Below are 18181 nucleotides of genomic sequence, written 5' to 3'. Positions count from 1 at the left end.
AGTGGGGAAGAAGAGGACATGTAGACACAGACTGATATTTTTATTTTATGCTTTTCTGAACTCTTGAAAGATTGTAATCATGTCCCTTAATTACTTTTCTTTTTTTCTTAAAGATATTATTCATTAAGTAAAATTGATCCTCAGATTGTATGATGAGATGTGAAATTCCAAACAGAAGAGCCTTCCTTTACTTCTGCTCTTGCCCACTGTCAATAATAGGAAATTTGCATTGGTTTTCCTTTGTGCCAAAGGCCTAGGAATGCAGGTCTGTTTTCATGGAATATTTTCTGTTTGCCATATTTAGATGCCAAGGAATATCTGCTATAGTGTGAGAAATCTTTCTGACTGACATATTATTTTCCCCTGAAATTAAAGGCATGTGTAGAAGTTAAGGTCCACTTAACTTTGTTCAGCTCAGCAAGTATATTTGGATATTCTTAGTTCCATTTTCTTGTTCACTGGACTGAAGGGCAGAGATACTGTCATTTGTAAAGTGGAAGAATATATGATGGAGGCCGGGCATGGTGGCTCACACCTGTAATCCCAGCACTTTGGGAGGCTGAGGCGGGAGGATTACCTGCGGTTGGAAGCTCGAGACCAGCCCAGACAACACGGTGAAACCCCCATCTCTACTAAAAATACAAAAATTAGCCGGGCATGGCAGCACATGCCTGCAATCCCAGCTACTTAGGAGGCTGAGGCAGGAAAATCTCTTGAACCACGGAGGCGAAGGTTGCAGTGAGCCGAGATCACGCCATTGTACTCCAGCCTGAACGACAGAATGAGACTCAGTCTCAAAAAAAAAAAAAAAAAGATGGATGATACGGAAGGACAAGGAAAGAATAGAAGGATAGAGGGAGTATCATCTTCCTGGTCAGATAAGCGGATTCTTTTCATTCCCTGCTCCTTGAGGCAGCGCCATCATTTTATCGTTCAACCAGACAGAGGCTGAAACTGCTCTGCTCTTTCAGAAGGAGTCTCTGCCCTCTATTTTTCCAGGCTTTCTCTTATTATATTTTCTTGGAATCTGCCTCTAAAAATCTTAGGTTGTCTCCCAAAGCCATGCTTTCATACAGCCAACGCCCAGTTTCCTGTATTCGTATAACATGTCTCTAATTTCCTACTTCTAGTACTGAGCACAGTGTTTGACGTGAAGTCCTGTTCTTTTGTTCCCCTTTGAGTAATCTTTGGCTTATACTATGCAGCATTTTTTCATTGATATTTTCTTTCCACAAATATATTGATGCCTGAGTGCCAGGCACCAGACCTGGGCTTGGACCTAGTCTTCAGAACTTTGTGCTTTACATCTACATTTTATCTACATAACACACAGCTCATTTATTTGTGTGTCTTTGTTCCCAGTTTTTCAGCTAGGAGAACTGGAAGGGCATAAGCTTATTTCAAATGGTCCATTTGAACACTAAGTAAAATTTATTAATTGGTGTCATAAAAGTGCAGTTCACTATTATGTGGGAGTTCAATTTTTTTTAATTTAATTTATTTTATTTTTGAGATGGAGTCTCATTCTGTCGCCCTCGCTGGAGTGCAGTGGCACAATCTCACCTCACTGCAACCTCTGCCTCCTGGCTTTAAGCGATTCTTCTGCCTCAACCTCCCGAGTAGCTGGGACTACAGGGGAGTGCCACCATGCCTGGCTAATTTTTGTATTTTTAGTAGAGATGGGGTTTCGCCATATTGGTCAGGCTGGTCTCGAACTCCTGACCTCGTGATCCACCCACCTTGGCCTCCCAAAGTGCTGGGATTACAGGCATGAGCCGCAGCTCCCGGCCCCAAATATTTTTTAGAATGAGGAGCTCATGTGTTGCACAATTGGAACCACAGATGATGGATAAAAATAAAACATATATAACTTTCACAACTGCTACTTATACTGTTACAAAGGGAATTAGGAGTGGTTTATGTGACCTTATGAATACTTTGAGATATTGTCAACCCCACCCTGAAAAGTGATCCAAGAATGTCACATAACATTTACCTTCAGTACTAACACCTTAAACACTGGCAACACTTTTTTTTTTTAATGAAAACTGAAAAGATTCCTTTAGATGGAGGCCACCATCGCTGATATAATCATGTTTATAAATCAATGAAATCCATTTTCTAATGCAAAAATGTGGCTCTATGAGCTTATCAGTTGCTAAAATGTGAATGAATTTAAACTTACAAACAATGGAAAAGGTCTTAAGTCTCACTCTGGCTTGATACCCACCCTGTAATTGTTAGGGGTCATCCGCACGAGTACATTGGGGCTTATTAGGGCTTTCTGTCATCACTTACGTCATATAGGTGAGAAATGTGCTGAGGGGCTCCAGGGAATGATTCCGGAAATACTCAAATTCTCCACATAGTCTTTTCCTCATCTCAGTGTCAATTTTGGAAACAGTAAGAGGATTTGTGTGATTAGCCAAAAAGTTACCATAATCAGTAGTCTGGAGATGAATTTTCAGGTCTGAAATTAAATGAAACCCCAATTCAGGTTAAATTTTGAATATACACAAATAGCTTTTTCAACATTAGTTGAATTCAGGCTAATTTTGTGTTACATACATATGTATTATCTTATTAGATTTTAATATAAGGTCTAAATATGATTTAGACTTGATCTGTAAAGCAACAAAAATGTAATGTGAATATGGATAATCCAGCACACCACAAAATGTGTTTTTCTTTTGTTTTGAGAGGGAGTCTCCCTCTGTAGCCCAGGCAGGAGTGCCGTGGTGCGATCTCAGCTCACGGCAACCTCTGCCTCTTGGGTTCACGCAATTTTCCTGCTTCAGCCTCCGAAGTAACTGGGGCCACAGGCACGTGCCACTATACCTGGCTAATTTTTGTATTTTTTAAAGTAGAGACAGGGTTTCACCATGTTGGCCAGGCTGGTCTCGAACTCCTGACCTCAAGTGATCTGTCCACCTCAGGCTCCCAAAGTGCTGGGATTACAGGCAGGAGCCACTGTGCCTGGCCCTCACGAAATATTTCAATTACCTAAGAAATCTGGTATTATTTAGCAGGTCTGAAAAAAAAAAAAAAACCTAACAAACACCTAATCCACAGATGGCAAACAGGTTTTAGTCTTTTGGAGATAGCTACCTGGGAAACTGTTGAGGATACAAATGCTCCATCCCAACTTGATGGAAAAGATAAATGTATTAGTAGTAGCTACCATGGGTGTGGGGGCAGGTGGCACGGGCAGCCATCGGTGCTCTGTTTCAGTATCCTTTTATTACAGACGAAGAAATTGAAGTTCAGTGGGACTAAATGGTGGAGTTATCTAATGAGACTGAAGTAGGAGATTAGTCCCCTTATTCTTATAACCCAGCATCGTTTCCACCAGACCATGCCATGCATCCTTTAAATGTCATCCATTTTGGTTGCCAGGTAATTGGATTGAACTGAATTTCAGCTTTGTTGATTGTCACTTCCTCCTGAACAAACCATGTATTTTCTAGCATCCATACTTCAGTAAATGCTGACCCAACCCCACTCTAGAATTTCTTCCCCCACCCCTTTTCAGATTGGCTTATTATAATCTACACTTCAATGTTACCCTACTGGTAACATTAAAATAATAGTTACCAGTGATTGAGTGCTTATTAGGTACCAGGTATTGTACTGAACTTGTATTATCTCATTTAATACTCATGGCAATTTTATGAGGTAAAAATGATTTCTATGCCTTTGTACAGATAAGAACACTGAAGCTCAGAGAGGTTAGTAACTTGTTCAAGATCACATAGATTAAAAAATTTAAAAATCTCACGTAGATAAACTGTGATTCCAAGCCAGGTATTCCTGACTTCAAAGTCACTTAAAACTTTATTTTATTGCCAACTAATTCAATTAGATTATCACTTGTTCTGTAAAGATTTAATTATCTCAGGCAGAATTATTCACTTCATGCATCTGAATTTGAAAGTACTCTGATAAAACCTCTAGCATAACACCTATTATAGGATATTATATAGTCTTAAGCATGTTAACCCAGAAGGCAGTTACACTATCTTAGTTATATCTTTTACCTGTGACTCCTTATGCAGAACCCAACATGTAAGTGTTATTGCATATCTGAGTATCTAAAATGTCCTTGGCAACATCCAGCACACATATGGAGCTTATTGGATCTTCCATTCAAACATTTATTAAGCATCTATTATGTGCTGCCAACTACAGGAGACCCAAAGATAGACCAGAAATATTCCTCATTCCCAAGGAAACCCACTGTTTGGTAAAGAAAGAGGCAGTCACAAATGATTCAAACAATGTGTTAATTTAGTGATAAAGATAAGGTCCTTGATTTATGGGAACATAGAAAATGAGACCCAGATCCATAAAGATAGGAGCAAGAAGCCTAGGAAAGTGTCTTGAAGGAGATGAGCCTTAGAATATTATGTAAGAGTGGAGGAAGAGGGGAGAAAGAGTAAGAACAGAGGCAGGCATTCGATGACTTAGTACAGGTATGCTGTGTGCAAGGAGCTCAAAGCAGTTCAGTGTTGCCGAAGTATTAAGTGGGAGAGAAATAAATTAAAAATAGAACTCCCATATGATCTAGCAATCTCACTACTGGGTATATATCCAAAGGAAATGAAATCAGTATGTTGAAGAGATATCTGTACTCCTACATTCATTATAACATTGCTCACAATAGCTAAGACATAGAATCAAGCTAAGTGCCCATCGATGGATGAATGGACAAAGGAAAGGTGGTATAAATATACCATAGGATACTGCTCGGCCTTCAAAAAGAAAGAAATCTTTCATTTTGATAACTCAGAAGTAGAGAGTAAAGTAGTGGTCATCAAAGGGCAAGGAGTGGGCCAGCAGTGGTGGCTCATGCCTGTAATCCCAACACTTTGGGAGGCAGAGGTGGGAAGATCCCTTGAACCCAGGGGCTCGAGGCTTCAGTGAGCTATGATCTTGCCACTGTACTCTAGCCTGGGTGACAAAGCAAGACCTTGTCTCTACATTTAAAAAAAAAAAGAAAGAAAGAAAAAGAAAAAAACGACTTAGTGGGGGACAAGTGAGAGGGTGAGGGGTTGGAAAGATGTCAAAGGATACAAAACTCAGTTAGATTCAGTTAGATAGGAGGAATAACTTCAAGATACCTATGGTACAAAATGGTGACTATAGTAAATAACAATGTATTGTATTTTTAAAATCATGTAAAGAGTAGATTTTGTGTTCTCCCCACAAAAAATAAGTATGTGAATTCACATACTTGTTAATTCACTTGATTGATAACATGCAGGTCACATTGGGCAGGCTTCCAAATTTACCTGCCTGGCGGAGGTCTTATGATGCCTGTCCTGTCCTGTCCTGTCCTATCCCAGAGTAAAGAATCTTACCGTGAGTCCCTCAAATTGTTAATGTACTGATTAATACATAACCTACTGGCACTGAAAAGGACACTGATTTGTTTCCAAATCATCAAGTTTTGGTGATTGGTTTCTGCATCATGAAGTTTACTGATTGTCTTGCACGTAGACATTTTAGCCTGTATATCATCTGTAGCCAGTGATTGTAACCTCTGTATTGTGACCTGCAATGAAAAGGACAACTCTAGTATGAAGAGTCCTCCTCTGTTCTTCTAAACTTTCCCTTAAAAGCCTTCCAACTCGCAGCAGACTCTGGGACACACGCAGCTTTGTTGCTGTGTCTTCCTTGATCAGTCCTCACATTTGGCTTCCAATAAACCTTTACTGAACTATTTCTGCCTCAACAAACTTAATTTTGGTTGATACCACAATTAATACATATATTAAAACACCATAGGCTGGGCGTGGTGGCCCACGCCTGTAATCCCAGCACTTTGGAAGGCTGAGGCGGGTGGATCACTTGAGGTAAGGAGTTCAAGACCAACCTGGCCAACATGGTGAAACCCCGTCTCTACTAAAAAGACAAAAATTAGCTGGGTGTGGTGGTGTGCGCCTGTAATCCCAGCTACTCAGAAGGCTGAGGCATGAGAATTGCTTGAAGCTGGGAGGCAGAAGTTGCAGTGAGCTGAGAATGCACCACTGCACCCCAGCCTGGGCAAAGGAATGACAGACTCTGTCTCAAAAAATAAAATATAAAATAAAATAAAACATCATGTTGCATATGATAAATATATGCAATTTTTATGTGTCAATTTTAAAGGAGTGGTAGAGAAGGGGAGGTGAGAATTGAAGGCAAAGAAATAAGCAGAACTGTCCTAGGGAGGGTTTGGTGTGCCATGTTTATCCTGAGATAACAGGAAGCCACTGCGAGCTATGAATGGATTGCTCTGGTAGCTGGGGGAGGGTGCACCTGCAATTAGGGACAATGTGGTTCTTGCAGTCTTCCTCAGTGTCTGGAGTAGATTTTGCATCGTAAATGCTGTTCATCTGACAGCAGAATTTATTTGCTCAATTACCTATTTAATTAACTTAAAACAATTCTACTTTGTTGCCATGCCTTATTTAGCTTTCATTTTGGCATTTCAGATTTTTATGCAACTTGACAGTTTGAATTCTCAGCACCAAGGAATATTTGCCAACAGAAGTGACACAAATGGTATTTCTTTCAAAACCATGATATTTTGCTCATGTGACATATGTTTCTTTCAAGCTAAATAACTTTCAAACCTTTCAGCTGCCAGGGACATCCTGAAATTAAATGTCTCAGTGTTTCATACCCTGTAGGAATCTTATAATACTGTAATCAGTGAAAAGTGGAATAGAAGGAACCTCTCTTCCCCAGCACTAAAATGATCCAAGGGATGCTTGCTTTCAGATTCCAAGAGAATCTGAGGGTCTGAAATGCACTCTGGGATGATGATAGACTGTCAATAATAACAACAGTACTCATAGTTTTATACCTTTCAAAATGAGTTCACTGAATTTTTTTTCCTACATTTCCCTAAACGCTTATCTAAATAGGTGTGTGAGTAATAAGACTTTATGGTAAAATAAATTTGGAAGGCACAGCTTCTTTACTGTAGGAATTAAAAGCCTTTACTACATGAAAGTGATTTCTTTGAAAACAGTAAGGGACAGAACCTCCCAAGCCACTAAAAAACAATGGGCCGTCCACAGAGCACACTTGGGAAAATTACACTACTTTTTATCTAGAAAGGTAGAGTGGCAAATGGTGTTTTTTCCTTTTTATTAAAATAAGGAAAATAGAATATATTCCAAACTGTAGGATCACTACCAACTAAATCACTTTAATAGGTGCCACACAGCAATAGAATAAAAAAAATAGATTACACCATTTTAACAAATAGAGTCTATCACATAGTGTGAATGTGTGCCTGCATGTATGCACTGAGTCATAATATAAACATGCGTTTTCTGTGGGTTGTGGTCACTGCATGAAGGGAATTATCTGAGATCACTTGGCTATAGGGAAGTTAGACTTCATGGTTATTGTCTACTAATTTGTTGGCAGACTATTTTTAGAAAATTCCTTTCTGGCTGGGCGTGGTGGCTGATGCTTGTAACCCCAGCTACTCTGGAGGCCGAGGTGGGAGGGTTGCTGAGCCCAGGAGTTTGAGACCAGTCTGGGTAACATAGGGAGACCCCGTCTCTACTAAAAATAAAGAGAAGTGACTATCTACTGTTCTATCCAAGCAGCCCCCTGCCTTTCCCCACACTCTGCTGCTGCTGAACTTAGGGAAATTATCTGAATTTTCTGAACTCAGTTTCCTCCTCTACAAAATGGATATAGTCTATGCTTTCAGGTTGTTTTGGGGATTAAACAAGGTTGTCTGGTACAGTGGCTCACGCCTCTAAACCCAGGGGTTTGGGAGGCCAAGGTGGGAGGATTGCTTGAGGCCAGGAGTTTCAGACTAGACTGGGCAACATGGCAAAACCCCAACTCTACAAAAGAAAAAAAAAAGTTAGCTGGGTGTGGTGGCACATGCCTGTGGTCCCCGTACTCAGGAAGCTGAGGTGGGAGAATTGCTTGAGCCTGGGAGGTGGAGGCTGGAGTGAGCCGTGTTCAAGCTACTGCACTCTGGCTCAGGCAATAGAGTGAGATCCTGTCTCAAAAAAGAAAAGAAACAAACAAACAAAAAAAGATGATTCAGGTAGGTAAAGAGCCAGCATAGAGAATCCACCACAAAATATTGTTTTTTCAATTGTACCCACCTATCTCCAAAATAAATTGCTAAGGAATTCAGTTTTTATCCTCTAAACCAGAATTTTTCCAACTAACATATTGGAATCAACCATCAAATCTGGTAATTACTCAGAACACCGGAAGATGTACGACCAGACACTTCTTTCTCCATTTTTGCTAATATATTGCCGTTCTCAGGGTGTTGAAACTTCAAAGTCCTCTTTGGTGCTTTATTACTCCAAATGCCCTGCATTTCTTCCCTGATTTCTGCTGCTCACTCCCGTTTTGAATGACATCTGGCACTTCGATTACTGCAGCAATCTTTGAATCGATTTTCCCAGGCTCATTTCTCCTCATGTGCTCCCCGCCTCAAGTTTAATCTTTCCTAAGAATTGTTTTGGTACTGTAATGATCCTAAAAATAGCTTGGAGCCACTGAAAAGTTTTAGGCAGATTAAAAACAACTTTTATAAAATTTGTAGAGCGTTTTACCATTGCCAGAATCGTTTTAGTATACATAATCTCTTAACTTTAACAATAATCCTATTTCATAGATGAAGAAACTGAGGCTCAGAGAAGTAACTTATTCCTGTTTTCCACGCTGGCAAGTAGTTAACTGAGAATCATACCTGACTCTTGTCCTCATTCAGTGTTAGCGTCAGGATCTTGAAACTTCAAATCAAACCTTCAAGGTTTTTCAGAGTTTTCCCAGCCTGAATTCCAGCCTTCTCTACAAGTATTCTAGTATTGCAGCCTAACTGATTTACTCCCCATCCACAGGCTTTTATTTTTTCCCTTTTTAAATTCATTTGTTTTATCTGCTTGCTAGAATGTCCTGACATCTCAATTCTTCTCCTCCTGAAACCCCATTTCATGGCCTTTTATCAACCTATTATTCAAGATTTGGTTCACCTTCAAGTATATCTGCTATCAATAGGTTTGAACCATTTTTGGATTCTGAATTTTTATCTCATTTTACTTATTTGTGACATCCTATCAACTACACAGTTGTCTAGGTAGTAAATGGTGTCATTTTTTTTTTTTTAGACAGATTCTTGCTGTGTCACCCAGGCTAAAGTACAGTGGCATAATCATAGCTCACTGCAACCTTGAACTCCTGGCCTCTAGCAATCCTCTTGCCTCGGCCTCCCAAAATGCTAGGATTACAAACATGAGCCACTGCATCCAGCCTGTTCTTTTTTGTACTCTCCATGGCTCCAAATGCATTTTTTTACCACATAAATGAGCCTCAAATATTAATTTGTGATGAAAACTTAAGATCCATGTAGCAGTGGCCCCACAGAACTTCATTATACAGTCCAGTAAATCTTACTAGGGTTGAAAATCTTCATTTTAATTTTTACTTACCAAAATAAATGTTTTCAAAACTGGTGCTCTCTGAAGAACAGAATAAACTAAATGGATTCATATCCAAATGCCACTATCCAAAACCATAAAATGGAAAGAACTATTTCAGGAATTCCAAAGTCTAGCAGAAGAGGGAAAACAAATTCTTGTTGTATGTAAACTACAGTGCAGGGGTGTATTGTTAAGATTTACAATTTACAAAACATCTTCAGATATTTTGGATCCTCCCAGTGAACTGGGAGTTAGGCCAGGGAGATACCATCTAAAGATGAGATAAGAAAGCACTTATCAGTGCTTACGCTTGTAATCCCAGCATTTTGGGAGGCTGAAGCAGGAGGATTGTTTGAGGCCAGGAGTTCAAGACCAGCCTGGGCAACAAAGTGAGACCTTGTCTTTGCAAATGACAAAAAAGTTAGCCAGGCTTGGTGACATGCACCTGTGGTCCCAGGTACTTGAAAGGCTAAGGTGGGAGGATCACTTGAGCCTAGGAGATTGAGGCTGCATTGAGCCATGATCACGCTACCCACTACTGCATTCCCTGGCTTGGACAACAGAATGAGACCCTGTCTCAAAATAAAAAAAAAAAAATAAAAATAAAAGCACCATGTTAAAGGTTAAGCAGCTTGCTTAGAATCCCAGAACCATAAAGCAGAAGATCCAGGACTTGAACCCAATATGCAGATATTTCCAGCGTGTATTTTCAGATTCTTACTACATGCAAAATACACTCTTAGGCTTAGGGAGGTAGGAGAGAGAAAATTTAAGGTGTAGTTTCTACCTTCAAGAAGTTTACAGGCAGCCGGGCACAGTGGCTCACGTCTATAATCCCAGCACTTTGGGAGGCCGAGATGGGCGGATCACGAGGTCAGGAGATCGAGACTATCCAAGCTAACATGGTGAAACCCCATCTCTACGAAAAATATAAAAAATTAGCCGGGCGTGGTCGTGGGTGACTGTAGTCCCAGCTACTCGGGAGACTGAGGCAGGAGAATGGCATGAACCTGGGAGGCGGAGCTTGCAGTGAGCCGAGATCGCGCCACTGCACTCCAGCCTGGGCAACAGAGAATCCATCTCAAAAAAAAAAAAAAAAAAAAGAAGTTTACAGGCTGGGCACTCGCTGGCTTACACCTGTAATCTCAGTACTTTGGGAGGCTGAGGTGGGCAGATCACTTGAGCTCAGGAGTTCAAGACCAGCTTGCGCAACATGAAGAAACCCTGTCTCTACAAAAATACAAAAATTAGTCAGGAACAGTGGCCTAGGCCTGTAGTTCCAGCTACTCAGGAGGCTGAGGTGGGAGGGTCGCTTAAGTCCGGGAGAGGTAGAGGTTGCAGTAACTGAGATCATGCCACTGCACTCCAGCCTGGGTGTCAGAGCCAGACCCTGTCTTAAAAAAATAAAAATAAAAAAGCTTGCAATAAAGCAGATAGAGCTATATATTTATTTATCAGTTAAGCCTGTAACTGCAGCAGCCTCTGGAGCTAGATAGACAAACGAGGCAAATGTTCTGCCTCAGGATGACACATCTATGCAAATGTCACAGATGTTATACAGGATTAGGTTCATTACAAGGTACCATGGAGCATAAAGTTGAAGCTTGTCAATTCCATCCCATGATAGATTCTGTAGGAAGGGGCTTACAGAGGAAGTGACTTAAATGAAGACTTTAAAGGGAGATGGTCGCTTTCCAGGAACATGGGATAAGGGATGGAATTTGTGATTGAAGGTGCAGCTCTAGAAAAGGCAAAACGTTCTGACGAAGGGCTTACAAGGTAGATCAGCCTTTTAAGCATAGTGTCATTTATCTTGCCTGATGGAAGCTCTTGATATGTGTGTGTGTGTGTGTGTGTGTGTGTGTGTATGTGTTTTAAACAGGAAAGAGAGAATTGGATATGTCTTTTTAATATAAGGCAGAAAAAGTGCTATAATTAGAGGTACAAATAATGTCTAAGGAAGCAAAGAGAAAGCTCTTTGAAATCAGTCATCCTCCCATATGTTATTTTGAAATTAAAAATAAGTAATAGGTATATATACGGGTAAACAGTGACAGGTCCTTATGCTTGTTACTCACCTACCCATCACCCCCTGCCACTCGTTCCTAGCTTCATGTAACCTCTATTTTTAGTTTCTTTTTAATCCTTTCACAGTTTCTTTGTAGCTAGGCAATCATATAGGAAGTATATTTTTAAAATTTATCCCGCTTTTTACTAAAGAGTGCCATGCCACACCTGGTTCTTCCCCTTGCTTTTCTGACTTAATGTATCTTGGTAATCTTTCCATATTTCTCCTTTTAGAGTGCTTCCTCATGTGTTTTTCCTTTTAAATGCAGAATATTCCATTATGTGAATGTTCCATAACTTATTTAACTTATTCCTGGCTGGTTGTGATGGCTCAGGCCTGTAATCCCAGAATGTTGGAAGGCCAAGGTGGGAGGATTGCTTGAGCCCAGGAGTTTGAGAGTAGCCTGGGCAACATAAGACCCGGTCTCTATTAAAAAAATAAATTTTAAAAAATGAAAACTTATTTCCTGCAGAGGGACACTTGATTTGTTTCCATCTTTTGCTACTCCAAACTATGCCACATAAAACGCCAGCCGCGGTGGGTCATGCCTGTAATCCCAGCACTTTGGGAGGCTGAGATGGGTGGATCACTTGAGGTTAGGTGTTTGAGACCTGTCATGGCCAACATGGTGAGACCCCATCTCTACTAAAAATACAAAAAATTAGCCAGGCATGGTGGTGCACGCCTGTAGTCCCAGCTACTCGGGAGACAGAGGCACAAGAATCACTTGAACCCAGGAGGCAGAGGTTGCAGTGAGCCGAGATTGTGCCATTACACGCCAGCCAGGGTGACAGAGTGAGACTCTGTCTCAAAAACAACAACAAAAAACTATGCCACATAAAGAGCCTTGTATAGCTGTCATCTCACATGTGTGTAAGTTTGTCTATGAGACTTGGAATTCCTGGACAAATTGTATAAGCATTTGGAATTTCAGTAGGTACTACCCAATTGCCATCCTTAAGGGGTTCTCATTTTTCTAATATTTTTATTCTCCAGGTAGGATCCTTTTTAGGGCAGGGACTCTATCTTGTTCATCTTTACTTTCTTGGCCCTAGCTAGAAAGTACTTACTAGATGGTGTTGAATTAATTCCTACCTGAAGACACTGCTGGAGAAGCTCTGAAGCTCAAGCCCCTTGACAGGGGGGCACCATTGTTAGTGAGATATAATCAGCTTCCCTAATTCCCTTCTAAACAAACTGTGTCAAGGACAAAGTAAAGACTTAATCCAGGCCAGCAGTTCATGTCTGTAATCCCAGCACTTTAGGAGGCCAAGGCAGGCGGATCACCTGGGGTCAGGAGTTTGAGACCAGCCTGGCCAACATGGTGAAATCCCCTCTCTACTAAAAAAAAAAAAAAAAAAAAAAAAAAAATACAAAACTAGCCAGGCATGGTGGCACATGCCTGTAATTCTAGCTACTTGAGAGGCTGAGGCAGGAGAATCTCTTGAACTTGGGAGGCAGAGGTTGCAGTGAGCCAAGATCGTGCCATTGGACACCAGCCTGGGTGACAGGAGGTAAACTCCGTCTCAAAAAGAAAAAAAAAAGACTTAATCCAGAATGACCTTCCACATCTTGAGAGCCAGTGGACACTGTTATCATATGTTTTAGAAAAGATTATTTACTACTAAACTTTATTGATTTACTATTTTGTCTTTTTTGAGGAGGGAAGAATATTTCCAAAAGTCTTATTTGTAATTTTTAAAAATTCTGATACAAGCAGTAGTGTTATTTTTTAAAATATGCTCTTTTAAAGTTATTGTTTTGGTTCAAAGTCACTTTTAAAGACCCTAAAGTTTCTTTATGGATACAACTTTAAAGCAATACCCGTGACAAAGGCAATGGGAACTAATTTCCTTCTTCTGTACCTAGGAAAGACTGAGTCACAGTGGATCCAGAGATCTGAATCAAGTCACAATTAGTCAGGGGCAGGCCTCAGAATACATGGGTATTTCTTACTACACTTAACCCAATTATGCACACAATTAAGCACAATTATGAATACTAACACTTTTCAAAGCTTTGCTGGATGATCTTTATTTTCTCTCTTCTAAATTTACCCAAAACCTTATTATGTTCCTTGCAAGTTGTTCTAAAACAATTTGTTGCTATCAGAACACTTTCCTTTTAAAGACCAGATGACTTAAAAAGACTGAAAGCAAATTTAATCTTGGCCAAGTTAGTTTTTCTTTTACAGAAAGTCCCTGCTTCAACATATAGTATTGGAATGGCACAGTGTAACCTGTTGTTTATCCATAGTTTGTATGGTGTATATTTTGTGTAAAAGTAAACTAAAATCCTTAAGCCTTTAGGATTCTATTCCAACAAGTGCCCTTGATTTCTTCTCAGCTCTGAATCTAGCTTGGGGCAGACTGAGTCTCCCTAAGTACATTCACAGATGCAACAGTTGAACTGCTGTTCACACACTATTTATTTCTCAACATCCTATAAAATAATCAGGTAGAGCAGTCATTATTTTCTGTTTCAAAATGGAGTGGACATCAACTCCACACAGACCTATTCATATATCTTCAATTTATACTCAGGAGGCAATGGCATATTTTTGTGGAAAAGGAGACACAGATAGCTCTATCCATCCTCCATCACCGACAGCCTGTTAGGTGGTCACAACCATTCTAAGCCCCAGTGTCCTCAACTAACAGAGGACATGAAATTCTTGTTTAGATTTGTTTTCTCAGCAGTCATGATAACCTAAACATGGTTTGATGATTCATGCTTGATATTTCTGGGAGTCTCTGAACAGTAGATTGGCACACAGATTCAAATGTAGTTGAGAACTGGGAAGAGAGAGAGTTAGAAATCATGAGACACAATGACAATAAAGCAGTAGAGCACAGGTGGGGTGGCTTCAGGTGGTTTCTCATCCCCTGACGTTGTATGGAAAATTCTGCATATGCCTGCTTATGTATGTTTTTCTAAACACAAGCTTTATTCTTGAGGTCTTTGAGAAGGTTTGAAACCTTTTCTTCTCTCCCAAACTGAAAATGAAGATACCAGATTCAGCTAACTGTCTATGTAGAGGATAGATCTGTTAATCTCATTTCTTCCTCCTTCTATCTATCCCCTTCCCTCGACAAGTCTTTTGATTAAAAGGGACCTTGGCAGAAAATATAGGGTGCAATTTTTAAATTCCTGATTTTTATCTTTTTACTTTCTAGAATTCTTTTTTTTTTTTTTTTTTTCCTGAGACAGGGTCTCACTCTGTCGCCCAGGCTGGAGCACAGAGGTGCAGTTACAGCTCACTGCAGGTTCAACCTTTTGGGCTCAAGCCATCCTCCTGCCACAGCCTCCCAAGTAGCTGGGACTACAGGCATGCACCACCATGCCCAGCCAATTTTCAAAATTTTTAGTAGAGACGAGGTCTTGCTATGTTGCTCAGGCTGGTCTTGAACTCCTGGCCTCAAGCAGTCCTCACACCTAGGCCTTTCAAAATGCTAGGATCACAGGCATGAGCCACTGCACCCGACCTATTTTCTAGAATTCTTTTTTTTTTTTTGAGACAGAATTTCACTGTGTCACCCAGGCTGGAGTGCAGTGGCATGATCTCAGCTCACTGCAACCTCTGCCTCCCAGGTTTGAGAAATTCTCCTGCCTCAACCTCCTGAGTAGCTGGGATTACAGGTGTCTGCCACCACACCGAACTAACTTTTTCTATTTCTAGTAGACACGGGGTTTTACAGGCATGAGCCACCTCTCCAGGCCTAGAATTCTTTATATGGCTTTAGATATGGCTTCCCTTGATTTATCTCTGAATTCTTTTTTTCTTTCCTTCTTTTTTTTTTTTTTTTTGGTATCACAAAGATATTTTATGTATTCCTTGCATTTAAATTTGCATTCCTTAGCTCATTTAAGAGCTTGGCTGAAAACTAAATAGAATTCATTAAAATGTCTCCTCTCAGAAACACTTAGTCAGCCCTGTGTTCTTTATTTTATGTAGATTTTCTATACGTGACCAACGTTCTCCAGTCACCAAACTCTTATTTTAATATGCTGAAGTGACTTAGGATTTGGGGTTTTACTGTAATTATTTGTAGCCAACAGAATTAGTTATCTGAAAGGTTCTTGCTGTTTCCAATGCTAATGGAAGTGCAGGGTTTATCGTAACTTGGGTGGTTCTGTCTGAACTCTGGCTTTAACTGGTCAGAACTATAAACAAGTGGCCTCAGGACCCTTCAGCCCTAATTGAGGAGACTGCAAAGTCACCTTTAGAAGGTTCATTGGTTCGTTTTTGCCTTTTAATACCTTCCTAGGAGGCTTTATTCTTAGTGCTTTCTTGCCTTTTCTAGAATAATCTGGAAGCTTTAAACCACCTTATTATTGACCTATATGGGTTTTATAAGTATGTCTCAAAATCAGTGAGTGTAGCTGTTTTTAATAATAAAAATACTGTTACAGACGTGGAATCTTTGGTAAGGTTTTGAAAAAAAAAATGTGGTTTAGAGACAATTTCCACCTGTTGAGTATTTGTTTATTATAACTGAGAACACTGAGACTCAGAGGCTTGGAGCCACAGGTCACCTACTGGTGACATGACAGAAGTCAAATCCAGGACTTTTGAATCCAGGGCTGGCCCCAGCAGTAACAGCTCTTGATTTTTTTTTTTTTAACTTCAGTTAAAGGTAAACTTCAAACTCTCAAATCAATAGATACTGAGAAATGTGATAGAATAAAATTCTGTAGAACAAGGTTTTAAATATATATATTTTTTCTTTGTCATAGATCCCTTGGCAGTTTGGTGAAGCCCTTCTCCAAATGTTTATAAATATGTAGAATGAAAATACACAGGATTATAAAGGAAACCAAATATTTTTAGATATAGTTGTCAAAATGTCTTTAAAATGTATAAGAATCTGGCGGGCATGATGGCTCACGCCTGTAATTCCAGCACTTTGGGAGGCCAAGGCAGTCGGATCACCTGAGGTCAGGAGTTCAAGACCAGCCTGGCCAACATGGTGAAAACCCGTCTCTCCAAAAAGTACAAAAATTAGTCGGGCCAGGTGGTGGGCACTTGTAATTCCAGTTACTAGGGAGGCTGAGGCAGGAGAATTGCTTGAACCCGGGAGGCGGAGGTTGTGGTGAGCCAAGATCACGCCACTATACTTCAGCCTATGCAACAAGAGTGAAACTCCATCTCAATAAATAAATAAATAATAAAGGATGAGTGTGATATCTTACTTCAAAATAGAGAAAACATACATGACATTTCAAGGTATCTGCAAGAACTTTAAAGGGATATGAAAACATTGAATTTTTGTTGGTGACAGTGTCACAGATACTACTTATCTCAACTACTGTGATTTGTTGCCTACATTAGTAATGAAAGATGTTATATTTCACTTAGAGATTAAAAATAGAGATGTATTTTTTTTTCCTCATTCAAGTTTATGGACCCCAGAAATCTGGACTGCAGGAATAAGGATCTGCTCAGAACTCTCAAACCATACGATTATGGGCTTTTTTTCTCCATGCTTCTGGAGAGTGACATCATTTCATTTCATTTTTTTTTTCTTTTTAAAGGGTGAGAAGAGCTACACTTACCTTCTAGGGTCTCACACTGGACCAGGTTGATATAGTCTTGCTGGGTCAGGAGGCTGGCCTTGCATCCTCGAACCAGGCCCTCCAGGTAGCCATGGTCCACGTTGAAGTACAGCTCTGCACCTTCGAGCATGGGGGAAGAGATCGAAGCCAAGGTAGGGTGAAACAGCTCTGTAGTCCTGGACGGCCCCTGAAGATTTGCACTAGCCTGGGAAAAGTGCGAGTAATTATCAGGCAGCACAAGCAATCTATCAGGTGATAGTCAGGGTTTTTGTGACTAGTTTCCTCCGGTTTCAGTGGCTTTCAACACAGCACACTCAGCCCTGTTTATACAGCAACAATGAATCAGCCAGATGACCCAAGTAAACCCAGGCAACAAACCACGATTGGGAAAAAGAGATATGAGAGTCAGGGGAGGATCCAGGCTCAATTCTTACTCTCCCACAGATGGGACCCTTCCCAGCTTTACTATTGGGAGGCTTCAAACTCCCGAATGTTTTGTAAACATTCCTACCAGCAGCTGAGCTTTCAACTGTAATTTACACTAATCCAAAATTCTTTGAGGACTATCAATATGAACAAAGAGAGGGTTTTTAATAAAAATAATTTAATTTAGGCTGGCATGATGGCTTACCTGTAATCCCAGCACTTTGGGAGGCTTAGTGGGGCAGATCACCTGAGGTGGAGACCAGCTTGGCCAGCACGGTGAAACCTCGTCTCTACCAAAAATACAAAAATTAGCCAGGCTTTGTGGTGCATGCCTGTAATCCCAGCTGCTCGGGAGGCTGAGGCACGACAATCGATTAAACGTGGGAGGCGGAAGTTGCAGTAAGCTAAGATTGTGCCACTGCACTCCAGCCTGGAGGACAGAGTGAGACTCTGTCTCAAAATAATAATGATAATTATTATTATCATTATTATTATAATATAAGTAAATCAAATGTGACTAGGCAGTTTGAAGAGTCATGAGAACCTAATTCTACCACACAGTTCATTTGTAAGACAAATGGTCAGAAATGTCCTAAAATTGCCGAAGGCTGGTAGTTGCTTCCCAGCCAGTCGAAGGGCATAGCCCAGGAAACAATCTTGGAAACAGATACAGAAGGCT

General features: G+C 40.4%; 1 protein-coding gene across 1 annotated transcript in view; it reads right to left on the bottom strand.

Annotated features, from left to right (window-relative positions):
* Positions 1-17492, bottom strand: part of ATP6V0D2 (ATPase H+ transporting V0 subunit d2) — a 55411-nt gene extending 37919 nt beyond the window's left edge. The window contains exons 1-2 of the mRNA XM_008974635.5: positions 17077-17492; positions 2299-2470 (exon numbers count right to left, since the gene is read on the bottom strand). Of these exons, the coding sequence (XP_008972883.2) occupies positions 2299-2470; positions 17077-17206 (302 nt within the window). The 5' untranslated portion in view covers positions 17207-17492. The remainder of the gene's footprint in view (positions 1-2298; positions 2471-17076) is intronic.
* Between the last annotated feature and the right edge of the window lie 689 nt (positions 17493-18181).

The sequence above is a fragment of the Pan paniscus genome, chromosome 7 (genome assembly GCF_029289425.2).
Source record: "Pan paniscus chromosome 7, NHGRI_mPanPan1-v2.0_pri, whole genome shotgun sequence".
Lineage (NCBI taxonomy): Eukaryota > Metazoa > Chordata > Mammalia > Primates > Hominidae > Pan > Pan paniscus.
The sequence above is the reverse complement of the archived record's forward strand: the minus strand, read 5'-3'. Positions and strand labels throughout refer to the sequence as shown.